Below are 27,396 nucleotides of genomic sequence, written 5' to 3' on the forward strand. Positions count from 1 at the left end.
GGACGGAGCTCAAACCAAAATCCCCCTCCCACTTCATGGCGGGGGATAATAACCTTGGCCTTGATTTTCGAAGCTCTCTTAACGCTAAGATAGTCGTAAGTGCCATACATTAACATTAACTTACGACTAGCTTAGAAAATCTAGGCCCTTATCGTTTGTGAAATTCTATTTCTGGGGATCCATAAAAGGTAACTTAAGACCTTGGCACGTTGATTCCTTTTGTGAATATCAAATACCATGTTGAAAATACAAGTTGTATAATTGAAATTTAGAGACACTGTATTCATAATAATTTCAAAATGTTATCTACAACAAGAACAAGACCCATCTGAAGTGAGCGAGGGGCGTCTGTGGATTGCTGCATTACGCATCTTGAATGCTGAAATTAGAACATTACATAGACACACAGACAGATATTGTATTTACGTCTCATCACTGTTCATCTTTAAAAAATAAGTATACAGACATAAGACTTAGAACAGTAAGAACATGATACAGTGCCACTCGTAGTAAATTATGACAGACGGCAAAAAAAAAAAAAAAAATAGAAGAAAGAAAGAAAATATAAACACCCCCCCCAATGCTAACATTATACGAGCAGGTATTTATTCATGCATAAAAGCAATGATTTATCCACATACAATCTGTTTTCTATTTTGTAGTGCTAAAAACAGATTCTAGTATTAAGTTGTAACTCGTGTTTGTAAAGGACACATAACTTTTCGTATTCTGACAATGTTAAAAAGTTGGACATTTTTAGCCGTAACATTTGCTAAAAGAGCTACTCTAAAATCATCATATAAGGGTCACTGTAATAAAACATACTCTTCGTCTTCAATAAATTCTATGCAGTTAAAACATTTTCTGTCCTTAGGATTTAAATTCCTATATATCTGCCCGTTTCTACTCTGAAGGTGCAATGCCACATCTAAATTTTGGAAAAGCATAACGGTAACATACTTGAGTTTCTAATTAATACACACCGTAGCTGATACAACACATACCCCCAATCTTTAAGTTAGCTTACGTAATGCTTCGAACCCGTGACTTGGTTGACTAATTAAATTTTAATTTATTTAATTATACATGTATTGTTGTTTTGATTTTTTTGGGGGGTGATGATGATTTTCAGGGGGCATTTTAAACCTATGCTTAAAATTATGGGAAGGCGGGATAATTGAATTTGTACATGACATGCAAGTGGGGGGGGGGGGGGGCAATTACTTTGTACATGTTTCTATATAAAATTGTTTCACCCCCCTCCCCCCAGCCAACTATTGTAGTCAACCGTCCAAAATAGGCCTATTTGGCACATGATATACATACATGAATAAATGTTTTGCAAAATGTTAATCAGACAATAATAGCAATTATTTTATTCATAACGATCATATAGGCACAGTGACATTTATAAAGACATACACAACGTAAACAATAACCTAAATCGCCGCTATTCAGTGCAGTGAGATTTAACCATAATACCAAAAGTCAAACTTCCGGTTTCAAGTAGCGGAAAACGTCACACTCAGCTCACATAATTAAAATTTGTTCAAAGTTTACAAAACGACTATTAGCAAGTATAATTACTCTCGCAGCTGAAATAACATTAACAGTCACACCCAGTGTATGGCCTTAGTCTTTACTAATGATATTTCCACCAATTAATAAGGACTCTACACATATTGGCTTTATACACAATTCAGTGAATTGTATTGATAACCATGTGGTTAAATACGACATGAATCTGCCCTGTTAAAACAGCTCCATCCAAAGCCTGCGAGCGGTCGATACGCCAGCGCTGCTGTAAGGAGTACTGCTGAAGCGAAATTATAACGAGCAACATGGCTGATAGACTAGCAAACGGGAAAAACGGGAAGGAATTGGATGCAGGTTTGGTTATAAAGAACAGACTCTACGATCAGAAAGCTGACATTGAGCCCAATCGTCAGAAGAATTCATTGACCGAATGTTGTTGCAATGGGAACTGGGTGGAATTCACTCAAAACACCACACTCCATGGACTCAAATACATTTGGTTGCCAGGCGCCTTCCGAACCAGACGGTGAGTAAATTCGTCCACAGCGGGTAAATTCCCCTTACAAAGTTCCTTACCAAGTTTTTACCAAGTTTTAGTAGCTTCGTATAGAGACACATCTCCAAGTGTGAAAAAAATACTTTTTGAAATATACTGTAAAACCTCAGTGTTGATATTATCACTTACATAGCATCACCGTGGAAGTGTTATAATTATTCCTCGTTTTCGTAGACACGCGTTAATCTGGACAAACAAAACTGAAGTCTGGATTAACGAATGTCACGATAAAAACGTCCGTTTCTTTTGCCACAAGGTGGTAATATATTTGTGGTCAATAGTTGATAAACAACAGAATGCATGTATATACATGTATTATACTTGACGCGATCTCACAGTGCCTGCGATAATAGTGCACCTAATTAACTAGCATACATACTGAGACAAAGGTTGTCGCTTGTTATTCATAATTATTTGATTACCGTTAAAAAAATCATTTGTTACAACATCGGACAATTACAACTTTTTCAATATGTCAAGTGTTATTTTCTTTATTCGAAATTAACGCATTGAGTATACGCGACGAGATAAGGAACCTATATCACTGAAATCCAACAATAATGCCTATTATCCACTGACCTATTGGCGATACTGATATATATAATTCTCTCCTAAGAACCCCCTGGGTAGCTAATGTCAGCCGTACATTATTAAGCCAGAGACTCTAGCATTGGGTTAACTATTACAGAATATCTGTTGAAATCTGCACCAACCATACCACCCAGTGACATTTAAAGACACCGCTATACCGCCCTCTGAACGCTAACAGTAGGTCAAATGTTTAAGGTCAGCTTGGCCTCTGTACAGAACCTGTCAGAGATGGTTATCATGCGCTCATGTGTAATTACATACTATTCATAATATGAAATTATGTCTATGCTTACACAATACGTTCAGTACGTATAGGGTACGTCTGTACCTGCATATAGCTGCTGTGTCACTCGAACTGAAACTTGTGTTCATATGTGCATTTTGTTACCAGTCTCTTATTGTTTGAGTTTTGTAATTTACGTTAACTGTAATTAAAGTGAGTATATAGTACCTGATGTGCGTAAATATTGCATTAATGAGAGAATTTGTGCATCTCATTTGACACTGTTGCTTCCCGTGTCGCCATTACTTGCTGTGAAAACAACTCGCTATTAAGACGAGGTCACAGATATATAGGTTGGTAAATTGTGTTAACTAGGAAGGCAATTCCACCATCGTTTACGTGCGTCATGCTAATTTACTTAACTGCGAACGGGATAATTTAGGGCAATGATGTAAACCTCTACGTCCATGAGCCACTCAGAGTTGATATGATCCACGTTCTAACGCGACAGACCGCTGCTGTGGTTATATAGTGGGCTGCTCGTGTGTAGTCTGTCTCACAGTATCTGAACCGCATTACTTTCCCTTCAGTCAAGCCTGGTCCCCGGGGTCTGCCTTCTGTCCAGCCTGGTCCCCGGGGTCTGCCTTCTGTCCAGCATGGTCCCCGGGGTCTCCCATCTGTCCAGCCTGGTCCCCGGGGTCTGCCTTCTGTCCAGCCTGGTCCCCGGGGTCTGCCTTCTGTCCAGCCTGGTCCCCGGGGTCTTCCTTCTGTCCAGCCTGGTCCCCGGGGTCTGCCTTCTGTCCAGCCTGGTCCCCGGGGTCTGCCTTCTGTCCAGCCTGGTCCCCGGGTCTCCCTTCTGTCTAGCCCTTTCTTCAATGCTGAAGCTCCAAATGAATCAAGTCTAGATTTCCTCAGGTTCAGGTCCCCCTCTTCACTGGGTCACTGGGGCTCCTTTTCAATTTAAAAGGAATTGTTTCTATCGAATACTAGTATTCGGAGACTAAGTGTCAGTCTAGCACGTGGTGGCTGCTTGTGCTAGCCGGGTTTTTTTTTGCTCGCCCGGTGAGATACCCTGCCGCGATTATGATAAACCCCCTATTCAGACACTTTATGCACACTCCGTCCAGACTGCTATTGTTTTATCTCCTCAATTTCGACCGCCAGTCAAGGTAACAACAAGTACCTCAAAGTGAACAATGTGTTTAGAAGGACCATACAAGAAGTGTTTTGATCTAACCATGTTCAGAAATCCCAAACGGGATGCGCATTTGTATATTATGTACAGATGTTTAGGGTTTTAACAATGACTGACTGATTGCCTGAGTTTAGTTTTACGCCGCTTTTAGCATTATTCCAGCAACTTCAAACACTGTACCCATGTGGGGATTCGAATCCGAGTCTTCGGCGTGACGAGCCAACGCTTTAACCACTAGGCTACCCCACCGCCCAGGGTCTTAACACATTAAATGAGACACCGTCTCATAGACGAAACACTGCCTAAACACAACATTCCAATAATCTAAACATGTTTACAACGTGTTTGGTCTTTCCCACATTACGACTGTAAAAACTTTACCTGTTCAACAAAACCTAAACATGTCCAAATTATGGGTCACGAAATACGCCTAGGTTTTTTGCCTAAACACATGTTTAACAGGACATCCTTAAAACACTCTTGGCGTGATGCGAAACGGGCATCGAACCACAGACTTTCCGCTTGTGTTTCAGACACCCCAGGGGTGGTGGGGTAGCCCAGTGGTTAAGGCTTCCGCTCGTCACGCCGAAGACCCGGATTCAATTCCCCAATGGGTACAATGTGTACAGCCCATGATATTGCTGGAAAATTGCTAAAAGCGGCGTAAAACCAAACTCATTCACTCACTCACTCAGACACCCCATCCACTGGACCACAAGGAGGTGCTGATGACAAGCACAAAGGCATACTGACAAGTACTTGACCACATCATATCTGTTTAGTCATCGTTGCGTATTCCCAGATGAAATATCCCTGAATGCCTCTCAATATTCTAATGGACACTTAGTACTTCTAGAGGGAGGCTGCCAGAGTCATTTAACATACGCTTATTGATTATTCTCGCTGAAGACTTCGCCATAACTTACAGTTAAGACTGCGATTTACATCGTAACGAGTAAAGATTGACGCCGCAAAGGCATCTAAAGTGCAAATGATGTGGTCAGATCGAAATTACGTTTGATAATTCTGATAGAAGATTCTACCGTGTATAATTCATGAAGAAATTTTAATGCAAAGTTTAATTTCTTTCCCACAGAGGTTACTCCTGTCATATCTTCCTACATAACCTCTGTTCTAATACGACCCTTTCTTGGTGTCAGCGTTCAAGGCTCGTGATTGGAGACAAGCCGATTTAGTTGTGCAATCAGCGACGTTGTTTCAAAAGTGATCATTCGCAAGGCCTCGGTAATTTCCGTATGCTTCGGGAAAACTAGAACCTCTTCCCGAGCGCGATGCGCAAACGTTTCTTCTAGACAGAACTCAGTCATGTAATGGCGTATCAATGGCGTCTCCATCGCCCTCGTTGACAACGGACAAGCTAGCCATTAAACGTCTTGTGTGTAACATCAACACAATTCCCCGGCAGATGGGGATATTTGTGGCCCCGCATTTGCTTGTGTTAGTCAAATTGAATCTAAGTCGATGTAACACGTGTTCTGATTGGATAGAAAGAAGGAGATAATTCGTGTTGCGATCTTTTGCCGCTAGGGATTTTACGAGGACCGGGAAATATGGCCGTATTAGAACAGAGGTTATGTAGGAAGATATGACAGGAGTAACCTCTGTGGGAAGAGTAGTTTTGTAGTGACGTGTGCAAAAAGTTAAATCCACTGTGGTGTCTATTGGTCGTGTTTGAATTTGGGGCTTCAAGACTTTGGCTGTTGGTTGTTTTGGAATCAATTGTTTACTGTGATTACGGAATTTCCAACATCAAAACCTGTGTATTTGTTTGAAGTCAAAAGTAATGACGGTGTGGATTTAACATGTTATTTCTGAGTGTTAACAATTATTAAGCCGGAATGGGCTCAGAATAGAATGGACTTAACTAACATTTTTTTTATCATTTTCATATCAGATGAAAATATTCATTTGTAAAACGGAAAGAAGAGAACGGTTTGATGCTGCTTATTTCCATATATAATTGCAATCTACAACGTATAACACTTAACTCTTGCTTTGATAAAGTTGTATGACTTAAATGTCTGTAAACATCCATGCATTCCAACTTCTAGATACTTGCTGTGGGTGATAATACAATATACAGACTCAATACTTATACACTGAAAAAGGGGCGGTGGGGTAGCCCAGTGGTTAAAGTGTTTGCTCGTCACGCAGAAGACCCGGGTTCGATTCCCCACATGGGTACAATGTGTGAAGCCTATTTCTGGTGTCCCCCGCCGGGATATTGCTGGAATTTTGCTAAAAGCGGCGTAAAACTAAACTCACTCATTCACTTACTCACTTACTCCAGCTTCTAGATGCTTGCTCAGGTGATAATACAATGGACAGACTCAGCACTTATGCAATAAAATATGGATGAGAAATAATGTGATGGGGAAGCTGTTTTATTGGGTTTTAAACTACATCGTGTCTGTCTCCATGTGGAACTCCGTGATAAAATGTCTCTCAAGTGTCCCATGCTTGTCTCTCCATAGAGGTTCCGACGAACAATGTCTCAAATGGGAAAAATGTTTTATTGGGTTTTAAACCACATCGTATTTGTGTCCATATGGGACTCCAAGGTAGAATATCACAATTACCCTGTACTTGGCTCCCTGGATACAGATTCAGGAGAGGTCATGACGTGGCCTGGGCTTGTACTCCAGTGGCGATTCACAAACAGATATAGCCTAAACAAACAAGAGAATATGTCCCAGGTGTCCAAACTTCGTCACCCCTTCCCGAGTCATCTGTGATGTATATAAACAACTTGTCTACTTCGAGCCTACTTCAGAAAGCACACGCAAATAAATAAAGGCATGGTCAGGTTTATCCACCTGCCGGACGCGTGGGCCTCCGACACTCTCAAAGAGGACCCGCACACACCGGCTGTCTTGTGGCCAACACTGGACCACGGCTTGGCGATGTAATATCACAATTGTAGTCATCACTACGTCTTGGCTATGTAATAACACAATCCAGTGATGGCCACAATTGTGTTATTACATAGGCAAGGCGTAGTGATGGCCACAATTGTGTTATTACATAGCCAAGAAGGAATCCAGTGATGGCCACAATTGTGTTATTACATAGCCAAGGCGTAGTCCAGTGATGGCCACAATTGTGTTATTACATAGCCAAGACCGAGTCCAGTGATGGCCACACCACTACCTCTTGGCTATGTAAGAACACAATCTACCGGAGTCCATAATCTTTCAACATGTGGTGTCTGTGGTGCGTTGATGAAGAGCACCACTAGGACCTAACAGATACAATTAAGTGAAAAGATCACTCGAGAACTGACAGGTTGGTGTCGCCTACTAAGTGCCTACTTGACACCGGCCTACTGGGACACCGCCTCCGTGTTGTAGTGAAACAACATCTGTCAGCGGAAGGACAGTGCTTAACTTCTAGACGCGCCATAAGACGTTAAAAGATGGTACTTGTTGTTGCCGTGCCTGGCCTTGGCATTTAGTTGATAAAGCAAGGAGCAGTCGACTCGGTGTCAGTACACTGTGTCTGAGTGGGTTATTCATGTTAAACCTGCGACGCGATATATCAATGGGCTAATACTATTCTATAAAACCAGCGTATACCAGACTATTACAAGCAGATAGACGCACGCACGGACATATTCATGTATGCACACATACAATATATGAGTAGTAATCAGTAATTTCACCTCAACTCACAGGTGTGTCATCAAAACAGTGCTATCACTCAGTATTGTCTTACGCCTCTTATAAAATTCCAGCATACCGGGATTTCACAAAGAAAGGAGTGAATAGGTGAATTGTAAGAACGGTTAAACGTATTGGTGAAAGTGGATGATCGAGTATCTTTCAATACAAGGTTAACATGAGTGTAGGTTTATAATTTTACACGAGCACAGTATCCAGTAGGTAGCCTAAAGGTTTACACAGAATCCGCGGGTTCAAATCCGTGATACCCCTGGCTTCTGTCAGCGACACGTTCATACTTGTTGGTTTCAGGAAAGTAGTATCACTGATTAGCTCACTCATTAACTCACTCACTCATCCAATCACTCCCTCGCTTACTCGTTCTCTCCATCCTTCACTCAACTCTATCCCGTCATCTTTCTCACTCACTCACTCACTCACTCACAACAGTGTAACCAATTGATTCAATTGATTGAGCTCGGTATTAGAATCATTTCTGTTTCATTGATATATCCAGTACCGAGAAACTCTTTCATCCTCGCGACTCTCTCCCCTCGGTTCTTTCAACCCAAAACATAATTTCAGAGTAGTGGTTCATCCTTTAAATAAACGTCTGATTCCTTTGGTGCACTGAGTGTAACGCTGTGAAGCGTAATCAGCCAAACAGGTCGGTCTCTATGAAACGTCTCAAAATAACTTAACAACGATTAAATATGATGTTATAGAGGAAGAAGCAATTTGGGCTGCTGAGAAACAGCCTCATCATCCACCCAAGCCAAACTGACCCCATCCGTCTTTGTGTGCTTGTTTAAAGCCGCACTCATCGAAAAAACAAGCATATCACTCATCAATACACCAGCATATCACTCATCAGCATACCAATCATACCACAACTCTGTATGACTAGAAATTCCTGCAATATTTCTAAAACCAATAGAAACTATCACTATAACGGTGTTCATAGTCCACAGATCATTCACATGCCAATCGACCTTGGTCAGCACAGTGTCCAGCGTGGATGGACAACCGTCATTAATTCAGTTCAAAGTCTTCCAAAATATCAAATGCTGCCATTTCCATCGATTCCTGGACATTTAGATTAACACTGAAATCAACCAGTTTTCAATCTTTTTTTCAAAAGATTAAATTCAGCCAATTTCATCTATTCAAGGATACTTTCAATGACATTGAAAACCCCGCTTTTCGTTCACTTTTTGAGAAAATCACATTAGCAATCGTGCTGATTCTGTGCTCACCAACATCTATATGGCGCCGTGTTGACTATGGGGAGAGACGGTCAGAACATCCCAGGTGAATTATGTTGGTCTCGGAGATGATTGCAGGCCTCGTATTTCGGCACGTTCCGCGTGGCCTTCACCGCTATATACTAAATGCGTTAATGGACGTTGATTCCAACTGTAATTCCATAGCGGGGATCCAAAGCCCCGACGAGACATGATTATTTCACATCAGGTAACAAACCTTCTCAGTTATGGTAATCGAGTTGTCCAGAAGGCTTATATATATATTCTGTTGTCAGTACAATTGGAAAAGGAAAACATTAAGTACTAGAATACAGACGTGGTTTGACGTGTTCCGATGACTTGATATTTACGTTGACGTCGTATATGACCTCCAAATGACCTTGTCTGGGTCAGCTAATCTCGTCTTTACGACATTGTTGATATCGTTAATATCCGTTTATGACTGACGTTGTAATATCATAAAGTTTGAGTATATGCCCTTTAACTTTCCTTCCAATGAGTGAGTGAGTGAGTGAGTTTGAACAGATTTTCAGTTGTATCACGTCGTTTGAGCTTGTCATATTCATTGGCATCAAGGCTGGCACATTGCATCGGGTTCACATACTGCGCTCGTAGAACCTCGTGTACACCTTAGGTCCTTGGGGACATATAAGGCACTGCTGGCAAGGTTGATCCAAATCGATGAGCAGAGTTGCCTCAATCGGAATCAGATTCCCCATGACATTGTTTTAGTGAGTGAGTGAGCTAAGTTTTACGCCGCACTCAGCAATATTCCACCTAAATGGCGGCGGTCTGTAATCGAGTCTGGACCAGACAATCCAGCGATCAACAGCATGAGCATCGATATACGCAATTAGGATACGATGACATGTGTCGATGACATGTAGGCTTGGCATGTAGGTTGTCATCGTTTAAGACCTCGATCACTTTGGGCTTTCCACCCACATGAAACTGACAGTGAAATATCACTGAAGTTCTCTGCAAACCTGTGTTTAGACCAACCCTCCAATACACTTGAGTTGATTACGTGATGCACGACTACAACATCCTTGGCCATCAAGTCATTGTGAGTTATAGCCCTGGAACTTCGATCCGTGTTCAGTATACTACTGAGGCTAATGGGATATGTCAGCCTGTCGTGGCTCAGCACTACTAATGTCCTTCTTCACCAGCACTGCCCATTCGTAACTACTCGTGTCATTCCGGCCAGCCTTCTTGTAGGTCACGGAAAGAGGCGAGTAGTTACGAATGCAGCTCTCCAATGGAAATATCAGACAGCAGGGAGGGGTCAGAGGTCATCAGGGTCACAGCTGGGGGTCACCAGGCTGTCCCTTGAGTTATCTCGGCGTACGGCTACAACGCCGTTTTGACTGCCTGTTAGAGTTTCCATAGCTGGCTATTACTACCAATATAAGAACGTTAAGGGATGTAATCCAATATGTAGCGTGTGTCTTCCTTGCATATGGAGTGAGTAAGTTTAGTTTTACGCCGCACTCCAGCTATATGGCGGCGGTCTGTAAATAATCGAGTCTGCACCAGACAATCCAGTGATGGACATCATGAGCATCGATCTACGTAACTGGGATACGATGACATGTGTCAGCCAAGTCAGCCAGCCTGACTACCCGATCCCGTTAGTCACCTCTTAAGACAAGTATGGGTTACTGAAGATCAATTCTAACCCGGATCTTCACAGGAACCTTGCATCAGAGACCATATGTCTCTGCTTGCATATGGAGAAAGTTTAACCAGAGACCATGGTTCAACCTACTGACTGACTATATGAGGTAGGGGTTGTGTAAGTGATTGTCAACTATCCCTTAGTTAGATACAGTGGACTACGTTGAATGTATTCAACTCTTATAAACACACTGGTTAGTGTGTTATGGCCAGCAGTGTCCCAGGAAGCCTGTGCGGAGTTGCCTGCCTTTTGGCACCGGTCGTTAATTCGAATTACTGATCCCTTCTCCGTTATTGCTATTTCAACACCAAACCCCATGGGCGGATCCAGAATTTTGAAAGTGTGTGTGTTCAATCCTTGAACCCCCATTGGCTCCGCCAACGCAATGAAAATCTTCAATGTGGTCTTGTCATTTTCAGTGTGTGTGTGTGTGTGGGGTGTGGGGTGTGGGGGTGGGGGTGTTTGTGTGTGTGTGAACCCCTGAACCCCCCTCTGGATCCGCCAATGAAACCCCATTAATGTTTCTAAACAGAGAATGTTTTGCTTGCTGGTTAACGAGGCTCTCAGACATATTCCAGCTGTATACCGATGGCCTATAACGTATCCAGTTTGGATCAGATAAACCACTGGTAGAGTAACGTCCCATACTGTCGGGGTTCGCAAACACGCAGCCAGCCTTGTCACGAGAACCTGATCCATTCTATCGCCACTGAAGACCAGAAAAGGTTGCCCAGGATCATGTTGTCCGACTTCTATGTTCCAGAAACCGCGACGGCTGAGTGGGTTAGATGGCTGAGTTTATGTGTTGGCGATTAGGCTCGATAGTATTCAACCCCAAAACGTATCCAAATCTGTACTTTTCGGGGAAAGTGTAATCCCAAATATGTCGTATGTTTATTTGACTATTTTCTAAAAGGCATTGTGTATTCGTGACATTCCACGTTCGTTTTAATTCAGACACTGCCCCCTTGAAGAGTAGAATGCCGTTAGTGGTGTCTTCACACTTCATTGGCTGTTACACCAATTATACAACGTCATCCCCATAGTCAAAAGTCAAAGATGTCTTAGAATAACCAGTCAAGATTATCCGCTGAAATAGACTCCATTAACATGGTGGTGAAAAATACACACCATATCAAAGACTATGTTTCATTCCACGCCAAAGCATCACAGCTGGATCACTGCACGTGGTGACACACTCCTCCCTTGTTTTGCACAATAATCAGTGAATATTGCTTCTGTTTGTAAGTCTGTAAATGTTTTATAAACCTGTTTAGCACTAACAATGCATTTTGCCAAAGGCATGGTAAATTCTATAGAACACTACAAGTTACGTACACCAAAACATATTGATTGTATTTACATTGAATCAAATATTGCCTCATCGTCAAACATTACGGTTTCCTGGTCGTATAAATAAGAGATATGGACTCATGTTAATTACTGGTACTTACGCAACTGTCCATTTTGAACCTAACTGTATGAATACCTATTGAACTATTACACAATGTTATATTTTGCGCAGTGGATAAAACACTTCGGGGTCGAACGTCTCTTGACGAAAGTAGGATAAGGTCTTAGACTGATTTTGAAATGAAATAGTTATGACAAGGCTGTAAAACACTGAAGGTTCCGTACAAACCCAATGTCACGGACCTGTGATCCAGTGATTAGGGTGTCGTTAAATATGAATAAAGGAATAACAGTGAACCTGGAAAGAAGTTACAGTTTAGTTATTAGCAACAGACTGTAACTGAAGACGAACCTTCGTAAATAAATCTTCAGTCTTACAGAAAAAGATCGTCTGGACTGTGAACCCTTAAATACTTCCGAGATTCCCGTGAAGATCCGGGTTAGATCAGCAACCCGGCTTGTCATAAAGGGAGGCGAACGATGTCGTGATCAGGTATGTCATCGTGTCCCAGTTGCGCATGTCGATGCTCATGCTGTTGATCGCTCGGTTATTTACAAACCGCCGCCATACAGCTGGAATATTGTTGAGTGTGGCGTAAAACAACAAACTTACGAGCAAAATTAAGCTTCGATCTGACCTCCCAATAACAGTATCAGTCTAGCAATACATGGACATTGTAACGCAAGAAAGAGTGAGTGAGTGAGTTTAGTTTTACGCCGCACTCAGCAAACGCAAGAAAGAGCCGAGAACATGGCGGCTGTTCCTCGGAAACAGATCCTTTAAAGATTACTTAAATTACGTATATAGTGTTATACTGAGCAACATTTAGATAAAAGGTCAGAGCTGTCACCAAACTGTTCTGTGTAATGTGATAGTCACGTGAACTAAGTGAAACTGCCAGTTAACAACGAGGTTACATATGGGTTTGAGGTGATGTCATGCCACTTCCGGTCTGTACGACAATGTCAACATAGCCCTGTGGTATATGTGCCTGCTCCCCGCCTAACTGGCCCGGGTTCGTTTAAAGTACATGTAGGTTCAATGTGAGTGGGGTGATCCATCCTCGTCCATCCTCCATTGTCAGGAGTAACAAATCCATTTGAGACTATATTTTTACCATTTCTGTCAAAATCATTTCATAGCTGTATATATTTTGTTTTTCCTTTTCGAATTAATCACCAAGCATTGTTAGCTTGGAATCACCGAGGGTCGGCTTACCATAGTGCTGTGTGCCAGTTAAAACACAACCCCAATGTATATTAAAGCGCTTCCGTATCCTTCAAAGCAGTGCTCCTTCGTGACGTGACCTCTGTTATTAGTGTTGACTTTAACAGAGGAACAGTGCCGGATATTAAAGGTTAAATTACTCATATATAATGTTATTAGTGGTGTGATGATAGCCAGACTCTGACATGGATGCATTATACAGTATAGTCTGTTTGCAGTGAAAACGTACCGATGAATTTCACTTTAAACAAAAAAGTAAATCAAATTTAGTAAAATTAAGAATGCGAATCCTCATAATTTTACCTTGCCAAATGAACATTTAAATCTCAAAATTTTATTCACGATCATAGATTAAAATCGCTATTATTGGTTTGTTTTACAAGGGGGTAAGCGCACTAGATGGAAAGTGAAACGAAAGCACGTGCGGTACGTGATGAGCGTTAACCTAGACCAGCCCTACTTGTTCTCGGTGTTTCATCTAATGTGCACCCCCACCCCCACCCCTTTGTAATTCAACCAATAATATCGATTTGAAACTATGATCGTTTGTTAAACAACTTTTATCCTAAGTTGAATAAAATTCTGAGATTTGAATGTTCAATTGGCAAGGTAAAATTATGAGGATTCGCAATCTTAATTTCGCTTTAATCGATTTACTTTTTTATTTAGAGTGAAATTCATCGGTACGTTTTCACTGCAAACAGTAAATTGGTCAGTCAGTCACACAAAGGACTCGCTGTAGTCGAGTGAGTGAGTGAATGAATGAGTGAGTAAGTGAGTTGGTTTTTACGCCGCTTTTTGCAGTATCACGGTAATATACTCAGCAGCAGAAAAAATGTCAGTACGAATTCAAAATTAGATAGGCACTGTAATCAGATCATTACAGAAATGGACATAATAAGCGGATCAAAAACATGTTTTGTGTACAATATCTCGATACATCGATGAATAACTCAGCACAATTCCAAGACATTACGTGAACGTTTGCAGTATATTCAGACTCTTGACTTCAGTATCTAGTGTGACCACCACGAGCGGCAATAACTGCAGCACAACGTCTATGCATTAGTATATTAGGAAGAAGACACCAAAAATAGGTCTTTGGTATGACGAAGAATGCATTAGCATCTGGGTTACCCAAGTGTCCATAGCTGACAATTCAAAGCGATAGTAGGACATTGGAGTCTTCACTGCACAAACGGGTTATGATTTAAACACCAACCTAAACAGGTATATATTGTCCCATAATATTGACGTGTTTCGGGTCTAAACATGTTAAGAACAAGTTTAACAGCTAAATGTGGGAAAGACGCTTTTCCCCCTGAAACCTCGTAGTTCCATGTGTATATAGGCGTGTGTGTGTGTGTGTGTGTGTGCGCGCGTGCGTGTGTGTTGGGGGTGCGTTTGTTGCGGGGTAGTGTGGTAAATTTGATGTATTTTATGCAACCCTTGTAGCATTTTGTACAACCTTCGTTTTGTAGTCTTTTCCGGTGCAACCTGTGCTGCGGAGACCGTTGTGACGACAATTTTCATCGCCATCAGCACCTTAGCTTGGTCCTTTATACACTCTATACCGTAATATTGTGTCAAGATAACAGTACGTCGTCGTATACGTGTGATGCCTGGGTCTGTTGGATTCTGAACATGTTTAAATTATGGGGTTATTGTGATAAGATGAATGAAACGATGACTCTTCTCACACCAAAGGTGTTTTCCGTTAGGAATTTGAATATATTCGTACAAATGTTTCGATCTAGGCATTTCTTGAATTCCTAGAAAAATCGAGGATATGCGGACAACAATAGGACAAACAACCGATTTATTTTACTTCAAACAAACGGAGTGTTGAATAAAATATAAAGTCGATATTGATTGAGACGGGACTGTGATGTTATGTCGTCTGTAACTATAGAGCAAGTTGGGGGGAATTCGAGTTCAAAAGCTCTGTTGTATGTGCTGGAATACATGTTTCAGAACCCATTGAGGAATTGCTCTGTGAGACAGATATATAGAATACATTATACCTGAGTCTGAGTGTCGTCTTGATGTGGTAGTAAGTAAAGGACGTGCACCCTCATGGACAACAACAACCTCATGGACAGCAACAACCTCATGGACAGCAACAACCTCATGGACAACAACAACCTCATGGACAACCTCATGGACAGCAACATCTTGTTAATTGTATATGGCAAGGTATCGGTGTAGATTCTTACATCGCTATCAAACTGGATACCAAGAGGGGTGGATATGCATGATATGTTGTGATATGTCATGATATGTCATGATATGTTGTGATAAACAGCAGAGTAACAACAACAGGTAATAGTTAATTGTGTAAAATTGAAATGAAGCCAGATGTATTGTAAGTGGTGAGTGGGTTTAGTTTTAGCTTTTTGCAATATTCCAGCAATACCACAGCGGGGACACCAGAAATGGGCGTCGCATATTGTAGTCATGTGGTGAATCGAACCTGGGTTTCCGGCGTGACGAACGAATGCTTTAAGCACTGGGCTATCCCACCGCCCTGATGTATTGTAAGAATAACACAGGGGGGTATTGGTAATATACATATTTCAGGATAAGGAGTAACGGACTTTAAAACAACTTGAAAAACTGATGAAAGACCAATATAGAAAGTCCATTGATTAATATGATGTTCAAAGTGGTGAAGTCCTTTTGTTGGGATGAGAGGATTCAGACTGTGATGGTAAGATATATTTTGCGGGATAGAGACATTTCGTGGGTGGTCTGGGAGGGCATATTTGCTGCCTACTTTAGCTGTTCAAGTTTTATGTTCCATGGTGTTGGTATCTTGTGTCCGGGAGGTTTCACCAATGCCAGAGTTACCATAGTCTTAATTCCGTAGGAGAGAGGGTTACGCCTATTAGCTCGGAGGATGATTATGAGGAACGGGGGAACCTTTGAAGATGGTTTCGATGTCTGCTTTGTGCTGAAGTAACCGGGTCTGGCCTCGTCGGATTGCATTTGTTCAAAGGTGTGCTGGAAAGTTCAATCTTGACTACATTGGTGGGCTACCAGCTGAGCTTGCTGAAGGCTTTCATCAGATGTTCGTTGTTGACAGCGGCATCAAACATTTCACTCTCACATTTACTAATTAAGTGAACAAAAGGTCACCTATAAATGTTTTATACATATGACGTCACATATGTTTTATCTAACTAACTAATCTGTTTTCGTTTTACATGTCATATAGGATTAAAACGAAACAGGATTGCATAGAAGCCCAACTAAACATTGCCCGGGCATCGATAACATTGCATGCACATTAAGTGACAATCAATTGTAGCGTTAAGCTTTTATGGTACCCGATGTATAGGCAAGATAAACCACTCTCCGGCGTCCTGACGAGATTAGTTAGGTAAATGTTTTAAGTGCTTTTGGAATTAATGCATTGTAAGTGTTCATTGCCGAGATTGCTAGAGTCCTTCACGGTGCAGAGTGCAAAAACAGGAAAATGGAAGATGCATTTTTGCTTAACCCGAACCGACATAGCCGATCGTTTCAGTAACCCGATGACTCAGTGACGGCCATGGTTCTGGAAATAATATGGACAATGTATTTCAACAGATGTACTTGGCCATCTGTGTAATCGTGGACATTGTTTGGTGTTTATTGTTTATTCTCATAGGAATATTGGAGGTTAATAATACATAGATGACATTTGTTTTTCTGGTCAGGAATCGTGTTTTATCTCATTGAATGGAAAACGAAAATCAATACGTCCATGTGTTAATATGTCACATGTTCCCTAATAAACCCTATACTGGGGAGGAGAGATAAACATTATATCTGACCCAAGAAAAGGCAAATGTACTTTTAATATAACGTTTTCGCAGATCTTTCGCAGAAATTGACACGTGTCCCTCACGTATTTTATGTTTTCAGTCGAATGAAATTTAAACATATATTTTAGAAGAATGCAGTAATTTAATAACAATGTATCTACACCGTGAGATGTATCTGTTAAGGGCTTACCATGGGTTTTTCGATATAACGTTTTGCAGATCTTTTGCGGAATACAAAGTGTCGCTGAATGACACTGACACGTGCCCCAGCACTTATTACATATTTTCAATCGAATGAAACTTAAACATATATTTCAGAAGAATATAGTGTTTAAATAACAATGTATTTCCACCGTTAGATTTTACGTATCTCTTAAGGGCTGACCATGGGCTATATATCTTTACTTACCTACCGACTCGTAAAGATCCGGGTTAGAATTGGACTCCAGTAAACAATGCTCGTGGCGACAAACGGGATCAGGTGGTCAGAATCGTTGACTGGGTTGACACATGCCATTGTATCCCAGTTGCGTAGTTCGATGCTCATGCTCTTAATCGCTGGAGTGTCTGGTTTTAATCAACAATCAAAGAAATACTTCCTTAATAACGTGGGTTCACTAAATGATGCGGAATCTGCTCTAGGACACCAGACGGAGACATTTGGTAAAGTACAGACAGCTTCAGATATGCCAAACACTACGTAGTGTGTATTGTTTTACATGGAAATTATTAATAACTGCAAAATACCATTGTTTGTCATATTTAGATTTCCATAGAATCCCCAGAGTATAGTGGAAAAGACCCTTGGTGAAGTTTGTTATGTATTCTTGAATGTCGAACCTGCACCTTGGACATGACGGAAGCGGGTTAAGTATTCCCCAGACACTTAAGGCGATATTTTGGTTCCATGGTTACAGTGTGAGTTCAAGCCGCTGTGAACAGTTTTTCGGTTATATCACGCAGTGTCAGCTTGAAATGTGGGAAACACGTGTTGTACCTTCATTGTTTTAGTGAACATATACTGGTGGCCCTGATAAACCTACAAACATAATCACTTCGAAACGGCATTCTAAAGCACGGTCATGTGTTTTGTGCAACATAGACAAACTTTATGGATAACAACTTCTTATTTCGTGAGTGCGGCGTTTCGATATAGATTCGTGTACCGTTGTCAAGCAGGATGACATCTGTATCGAAAATACGCACTCACGAAATAAAGAAGTTGGTATCAATAATGTTTCTCTATATTGTCCTTCCCAACTTCTAAAAAGCTAATCAGAGATGCCAGTGGACGCAAATGGCTGGTTCGATGAATCTTACAAAACATTGACATGTTATGTCATATTCTTCCAGACTGCTGTGGCTGGTTCTAACTGTGACGTGTGTGGCCATCATGAGTTTCCAAATTATCGACCGTATCATCTACTACTACGACTACCCCGTCACCGTCAACGTCCAGGTCAACTACAACAAGACTCTCTTCTTCCCCACCCTCACTCTCTGTAACCAGAATGCCTTCCGGTAGGTGCCTAGCCCACACGTGGTCCACATTATTCATATATTCTGCTTTCATGGTATATTTACTTTAGCCTCGTTCAGTCTCATTATTCAACCCATTTATATGATGCCCTATTGATGCCTTTAAAAGTTCATGCAAATATTGTTGGCACATTTGATTAAAATAGGCATGGTTCCAACAGCCAATCAAATTTCAGCTTTCTAATAGGGCTGGGACGGGTACTCGGGTACTCGAATCCGGGTCGGGTACACCTTGAATCGAGTCCTATTTCTAGGAATCGAGTACCCGGAAAGGGAGAGAACTCTGTAATGACAAGGGCAGATAATAACTTGTCTTTTTCATAATTGACGTAACACACATTTACATCATTGGTATTGTCCGATTAAGGAAGGTTATTATGAACGACTGTTATTTATCTACGCATGAGCGGCGGGAACGAAAAGTTCTGTGTTTTAACGAGGAATGTAGGAATGTACGTAATGCTGATACTCTTTATATTGGTTAAATAGACGTAAATTAAATAGCCTAAGATCTGTTTTAATGTCTTATTGCCATCCTTTCAAGTTTCTATAATAATCTCTGTCAACCCGTGATTGAATATTCAGACAGATGACAGAAGCGCTGTATTCCTTACATTTCCGGGTACTCGATTCCGATTCGGGTAAGCACATGCGGGTACTCGATTCCATTTATTCCTACCCGTCCCAGCCCTACTTTCTAAACGATTTGGTTTCACCTTTTGCCTCGAATTCGGACATTTTAATTTGTGTAAATGAGACGCCAGCACAGATAATATTTCCTTCGATGGTACTCCCCTTTGGGTGTCGTTGCCAACAGCGCTCAAGGTATATATAATATTTAAAACAATTATTAATTCCACGCATTTCTCTATGTTCGGGACGTTTGAGCCTGTTTCGAGATAAAAATAGCAGGTATTGTTGTGTGAGTGCTCCGCTCAACAGCTCAGGGTATATATAATATTCAAAACAACTAAAATTAATTCCACGCATTTCTCTATGTTCGGGACGTCTGAGCTCGTTTTCGAGATAAAAATAGCAGGTATTGTTGTGTGAGTGCTCCGTTCAACAGCACCGAACGAAGCCTCGACGTTTACGGTTTGATCAAAAACGTTCACATGACACCGGAAGTGTCAGATCTTCACGTACAGAGGTCTCATATCGAATACTGAACCTTCCAGTTGTTATACTATCTTCTCTTGCTTCAGAAATACCACCCAGAATATATTTCACATTTGAGCAGGTGATAATGTTTCGAAAATAAAATAAAAATGCGTGGTTTTACTCCCCTTTAGCGATATTCATGGTGGAGGACCCCTGAAATGAATTCCTGACATTGTACATTCATATGGTCATTGAACTCAACCCCCAAAAGTACTAGAATTTGTACTTTACTAAGAAAGTGTAATCCTAAATGTAATGTATGTTAACTTCTTTGAGTGGCATTTTAGAAGTTGGGAAGTACAATATAGAACACACTTTATGGATAACAACTTCTTTTTATTCGTGAGTGCGACGTTTCGATACAGATTCTTGTACCGTTGTCAAGCATACTGGAACATGAAGAAGGGGGAAGTATATATATGTATGTCAAGCATACTGGAACATGAAGAAGGGGGAAGTATATATACTTCCCCCCTCTTCATGTTCCATTATGCTTGACAACGGTACAAGAATCTGTATCGAAACGTCGCACTCACGAATAAAAAGAAGTTGTTATCCATAAAGTGTGTTCTATATTGTACTTCCCAACTTCTAAAAGTGGCACACACTTGAACGTGAACTTTCTCTACACGTGGACTAGCGGCCGGGAGTGTTTGACGAAAGGGCAGCAGAACCTCGAGAACCAGATGTTGACCTTTTAACTCATAAGAAGCATTCAAATACCCCGAATATCTCCTACATGTTTAAACAAGTGGCTGGAATGACTAAGTTCAGGCCTTGCATAAGTGTGTGTCTATATTGAAGTCGGTATGAACCTTGTAGATGGAATGTTGTGTCTGTGGTGAAGTCATAGTATTTACATTACATACTTAATGATGTGTCTACCTTAATCCAGTGGTTGATACTGCGAGCAACGGTCAACACGGTCAGAGCAGCATGACACGCCTTCATCAAAATCACTGAGCTTAACTAGCCGATCCAATAGGTCGCCTGTACTACGACCAACCTTGGTTTTGGGGTTCTACTCCGGAAGTCCCAAGAGGCAGAGATTTGTGTTGCGAAGCATCTCAAGTAAAATACAATGAGCACTAAACCCATCATCATCTGTGACATACAATCATAGGAGCATGTGTTTCGGAATCTCTGAAAACAATTTTACATTATTTGTAAGGTGCCCACCGGTTGCAGCAATCACAAACATATGCAAAGGCAAGGCATTCTTCCACCTGATGCTGGCGCGGTGGGGTAGCCTAGTCGTCAAAGCGTTGGCTCGTCACGCCGAAGACCCGGGTTCGAATCCCCACAAGGGTACAATGTGTGAAGCCCATTTCTGGTGTTCCCCGCCGTGATGTTGCTGGAATATTGCTAAAAGCGGCGTAAATCCAAACTCAGTCAGTCAGTCAGTCCACCTGATGCTTCTCAACACCCATCCCCCAGATAATATTTCTGACGTTTTTATATGCTGACTCTACATCATCACCAACCAACAAAACAAAGATTACGCAGCAACTCAAATCTGGGGATAATTCCATAATTCCCCACGAGTTTATGGTCATTCAATACTATCGTTCATTTAAAGTGTGGAAACACACCGTGAACACAACAAGGCAAGTTAAGCTTTAAAGTGAATATGGTTTGTACGCCACTTTTAGCAATATTCCAGCAATATCACAGCGGGGGACACCAGTAATAGGCTTCACACATTGTACCAATGTGGGGAATCGAACCCGTGACGAGCGGACGCTTTAACCATGAGGCAGCCCCACCGCCACTATGCTTGAAAGACGAATATCCCTGTAGCCCTAATCGTGTATATATTGGCCAAGTATGATACAGAATCTAAACAATCTCAGTCTCGTGTATTTAGCCACAGGAACCTATGAAACAATCTATATTTACCACTTGTTTCTCGTCTAGCCCACACCTTGCCGCCATGTCATAACCCCCTGGGGTTTGCACTGATAAAACATTATGGCTTCATACGCATCAAACATGGGGAAAGAAACGCGTCTATTTCAAAGGATGTGGCACGCTCGTTTTTGTGTGGAGGGGATGCGTTAAGACGTCGTTATCTTTCCTATCAAGCTTTGCCCCGAGTGGTGGTCGGTGCATGGAACACCTGATATATCCTCTCCTGTGAAAGTTTACTTTCGGTTCGTTAATCTTCTCTGTTAAACGACGGACACAGATGCAGCAGCCTGTTTGGCCTCTTTACCTGTGAATGACTTTCGTGAAGGACTGATGTGCAGAAAACAATGCACAGCACGTCAATTCCTTCAGGCCGTGTCCTCCGTCGGTCGTGATATTGCTGGAATATTTTTGCTGAAAGAGGTGTAAAACTATACTCACTCTTTCAGGCCGAGTGCCTCGGCATATGATGCACAAAAAGTATTATACATGGCGGTAGACATAGATTAACGGGGAGATTTGACATTTTCATTACAATATTTACAAACTGACATTCTTTTGGACAGGTGTTACAGTGAAGGGACGGTGGGGGTAGCATAGTGGTTAAAGCGATCGTAGGGTCTGATTCCCCACATGGGTGCAATGTGTGATATTGCTGGAACAATGCTAAAAGCGGCGTAAAACCATACTCACTCACTCACCCATTACAGTTACATAATTGCTAGATTAAGATATGTTGTTTTTTTTGGTTTTTGTTGTGTTTTTTTTTCTTTAGGGGAAGGGGTGGGGTGGGGCGAAAGTTTTTTTAATATACATTTTCCTTTTATCATTGAAATATTTACATTTGCAATTATAGTGGAATTCATCTCCAGTGTCAGAGCTGTTACACAATGTGCGTGAACGCTCACTCCATGGGGTTCTGTACCATCCTGCAGTTTCTGTTGGCTGGCGGTGACAAAATGTCGGATAGAATAACAATTGATAAATATTTTGATTATTTACATCTCGGCACAGGTGCTTGTACCTTTCTCAATCTAATGACCAACAAATGGGCAGTTCATGTTATATTTACTTGCACAGAGGTGAAAAACAACAGTGTTACGGTTACAAATAATGACGAGGAAGAAATGTGGGTTTGTGTTAAGGGCGTTTTTAAGTATGTAGCGCGCAAGCCGCACATCAAGCTGTAGAAGGAGATAAGGTGAAAACATGTCCCCTGATAGTTTCTAGGGACACATACTGAAGCTCTAGAAGCATGTGGCTTCTCCTTCACGATCTGGGATGTTGGAAATGCGTCTGTTCGCCCAGCAGCGAATGTGTGTTTGATAATGTGACTGTTTACCTTGTAGCGCCTTATAGCCAGCTTCCGTTGACGGCTCCCCAGGGAGTTGAGAATGGCATTTGAGAGCACACTGATCCATGAACTGATGGTGTGCGGCTGTGAGCATAATTGTTTGTGGAATATAGCGTGTTGTAATTCCATTTATACACTCACTTGTATGTATTGTACGTAGTGTTATATAGATTAAATGACTTAACGTAAATGCTACCGCTAATATATTAATATACTTACAGACAATAACGCAGGTACAAAAACACATGCATCCATAGAATCGTACATACACACTCACGCACGCATACACGCATACATGCACGCAAACACGCACATACATACATGCATACATACATTCACGCACACATACATACATACATGCACACACATATATTGACATTTATTCTTGTAAATATATATAGTTTTACGGTCCTATACTGAAAATCAGAGGCCCTATCTACAAATGTCTAGGTCATTCGTAATCGTATGATAAATTATACAGTAACGCTACGAACGCTTCACTCGACACGTAGCTTTTTTAGATCGACATGGATTTATTTAGACTAATGCAGTCTTCATTTTAATATAAGAACACGAAATACGTCTCACACACAACTGGAGAAGCTAACAAAATAGAGTGTAATCATAGGTGTTTAATGCCTAATGCCTACCGGGCAAAACAAATTATACACTTGGGGTTTTACTACAGGTTGCAAGGCTGAAAACAACCACTGCAACACTACAAACTAAAGGTCCTAAACAATACCGTCATACTACCCGTATCAAACACAAACACTGTTTTCCGACGAAAGCAGAATGTTTATTAGGAAGTAGGGAACTGATGTATGTCCTGCCGAGTGTCATCCTGAATGATCTGCGTCTGTTCCAGAGCCAGCAAGGCCGCCCAGCTGCAGCATTACCAGCTTCTGACTGACCTCTACACCGGAAGGAGGTCGTGTTCTGACTGTGACTACGTAGTCACAAACTCCAGCCATATGACTTTGAGGGACCTCTTCACAAACACCACACATACCAAAGATGACCTCATTGTCAGGTGAGTGTAGTGACTTCATGGCAAATATAGAAGTATGTCCTGTTACACCAGGTGAGGTGAGTCGGTGAAAGTACATTGTTTACTGTTTAACGCCAAAGTCAGAGATATTTCAATATATAGGGATGGGCTGTAAAAGATGATTTCGGCTATAAATGGAAATGTTGTTTCTTTATCAGAGGTGACTGACTGACTGAGTATGGTTTTACGCCGCTTTTAGCAATATTCAAGCAACATCACGGCGGGGGACACCAGAAATGGGCTTCACACATTGTACCCATGTGGGGATTCAAACCCGGGTCTTCGGCGTGACGAGCCAACGCTTTAACCACTAGGCTACTCCACCGCCCCTTTATCAGAGGTGACTCCAGCTAGAATTCTGTCTTTATAAAGCTTCTTAATCATGTTTGAGACGAAGCTTATGCGAAATAATATAAATGTCCTCCTCCCCCTCCCCCCTCCCTTTTTTTAGATGCAGATAGGGTCCGGTTGGTTTGAACCTATAAATCCCAGGCTTGACCCCCACTTATGGAACTAGGTTTGTTAGCACCATCTCTGCTGCCTTCATCCGTTCATCACGGGCTTTCAGTCACGATTTCACTTAAATACTTTTCGCAGTGGTGCTAAACCAAATCTACTCTATGTTGATGCCTTGACCTTGGTCTGTCGGTCAGAATACTGGTACTTGTCGAAGATCTGCATTGCACGGCTTGTCCTCCCACTTTAAGCCGTGATATTACTGAAATGTGTGTATTTCTCAGCTGTACATGGAGGGGTGAAGTGTGTGGGTCTGAAAACTTCACCGAGGTGGTGACCGACCACGGCGTGTGCTATACCTTCAACCTCCCCGACCACGATACCAGGGACGTGCATCGTGTCTTTTCACCAGGTACGTTGTAACACAAGACCGAATGGATGGATGAATGAATGAATGAATGAATGAATGGATGAATGAATGAATGAATGAATGAATGAATGAATGAATGGATGGATGGATGGATGGATGGATGGATGGATGGATGAATGAATGAATGAATGAAGAGTCCTAGGTCCACGAAACAAAACATCCGGTTCCTACCTTCTAATCCTTCACTCCTATTTCACCCATCTTACCAGTCCCTGAGTGACTCCCCCTTAAAATCATCATCACCCTCCCTAGCCATAAATTATGAACGGTCCCTAACTTAGCAAGGTAATTTCACTTGCACCAGTCGAATAAATGACAACCACCTTCGCTTAAAGTCTATCAATTTTAACAAATCGATTTGTAATGGGTTAAATTCGCCCCGATTCCATGTTTTACATTGGAAGCTATTATGTAGCTAACCGGTTCCATGCCAATGGCGGTCTGTCCTATTATATTGCGAATGGTGTTTTAATTCAACATCCGGCTCCTATCTGGAACTTAATGCCTGCTGGCCTGTCATCATCACGTTTCAGAGTGGAAGGACTAAAGAACTGTCATTCAACATGGCGTAATACAATCGGAGCGAAATATACAGGAAATGGAATTCTTTGTTGCCTGGAACGAAAAACGAGAATCGTGCTGATTCCCCGCTTAATGAATTTTATGCCTCCATTAAGCCAAACTAGAAGTCGGGCGTGTATAGACGGAAATATCATAGAGCAAATCTGATTCTACAAAGCAGATAACTGCGAGATGAAGAAAAATGTTGATAATATACTTTCAAAGTTAGAGAGAAGTCATACGGAAACATTCTATACGACCTTAGCTGAGATTAATGTAGTCAGGTACAGTAATGTCAGTTACGATAGTGACAGTGTCAAGAGTGAGTGAGTGAGTATGGTTTTACGCCGCTTTTAGCAACATTCCAGCAATATCACGGAGGGGGACAACGGAACAGCGTCAAGAAGCCGGGTATTGAGAAACAAGCGTCGATTTACAGCAGCTGAGCTTCACCTACAGATTGGGCACACAAAGGATAAGACCTGATCAAGTGCAAGAAGTGCTAGGGCTTCAAATGAGTGAAAGTGTGTGTGTCCATGTTTTCGACAACTGTGAATAAACTTCATCGAAGTTTAGTGTAATAAGTCTGTCTGTCTCTGTGTGTGCTTGTCCCTGTATGTCGTCATCATGTCTCTTACTCTTATGCTCTGTCGCTGCCCCTCCCACCTCTCATTCACTCACTCACTCAGTCCACCCATCCATCCACGGTATATAAAGCTTCAAAAAGCAGTATTTCAATACAAACACCCACGCGTTGCAATAGCTCCTTACAATTCATTAGGTCAGTTGTTGCGTGTATCCAGGAGCTGAGAACGGGCTGTCCCTGACGCTCAACGTGGAGCAGTACGAGTACATGCCCGGGCCCCACGACGCCGCAGGGGTCAAGATCCTCATCCATGACCACAGACAGTTCCCCAAGGTGCAGGAGCTCGGTATCGCCCTACCCACGGGGACACATTCATTCGTCGGCATGCAGCTCATCTCGGTAAGCTGTCAGCATCTTAGCATCTAAGTACCTTTCAATCTAAGTATCTTAGCATCTTAGTGTCTTAGTATCTTTGTATTTTTAGCATCTTAGTATCTAAGTATCGTACCACGGAACAGTAACCTGTCGGCACTATCTTTCATGGCACCAAATCGTTACCACATTACAAAATGGTGGTTGCACATCAAACTCATGGGTTGCGCCGTTCTGAACATTGTTCTGAATATTGTTCTTGTGTTGTCAATATCCTTGCCAGCAAATTCCACCAATATGACCAAGAGAAGTTGCGTCCCATAGATGTGAAAGGATCCACTGAACGCGCATTAGAATCCGACATTCGCCCCGATAATGATACCCTTTTAATGAGCCCCATGTACGTTATGACAGAGAAACTGTTTAAATCAATTCAGTTGAATTAGTATGAGTAGGTGAGTCAGTTTTGGCGTTTAGCTGCTGTTTGCAATATCGATCACAGCAGGATTTGACCACACATTAGCTGCTCACACAATGTACTGGCTGGTGATACTGAACCCGGGCCTTCAGTGTGACGGGCTGACACTTGAACCACTGGGCTACACTACAAGATATTGACGCGATGTGGTGTACAGGCAGGCAGATCATTAATCATCATTCAAGCGTCACCTAAAAACTTAATGTCACTAATTACAAAACAATGGTTTAAGTTACATAAACCATTTCTATGGAATACGAATAATCTTTCAGATGTCATAGTCAACTTATACACTCTACCAGAATGGGTAAAAAGCCCCATCA

The 27,396-nt window shown here is 41.7% G+C and overlaps 1 protein-coding gene across 1 annotated transcript in view; it reads left to right on the top strand.

Annotated features, from left to right (window-relative positions):
• The first annotated feature begins 1,623 nt into the window (after positions 1–1,623).
• LOC124271872 overlaps positions 1,624–27,396 on the top strand; it is a 38,713-nt gene continuing 12,940 nt past the window's right edge. The window contains 5 exon segments of the mRNA XM_046707028.1: positions 1,624–2,062; positions 18,531–18,698; positions 24,008–24,172; positions 24,931–25,058; positions 26,441–26,622. Coding sequence (XP_046562984.1) covers positions 1,842–2,062; positions 18,531–18,698; positions 24,008–24,172; positions 24,931–25,058; positions 26,441–26,622 — 864 coding nt within the window. The 5' untranslated portion in view covers positions 1,624–1,841.

The sequence above is a fragment of the Haliotis rubra genome, unplaced genomic scaffold, assembly GCF_003918875.1.
Source record: "Haliotis rubra isolate DU_JTF1 unplaced genomic scaffold, ASM391887v1 Scf164, whole genome shotgun sequence".
NCBI lineage: Eukaryota > Metazoa > Mollusca > Gastropoda > Lepetellida > Haliotidae > Haliotis > Haliotis rubra.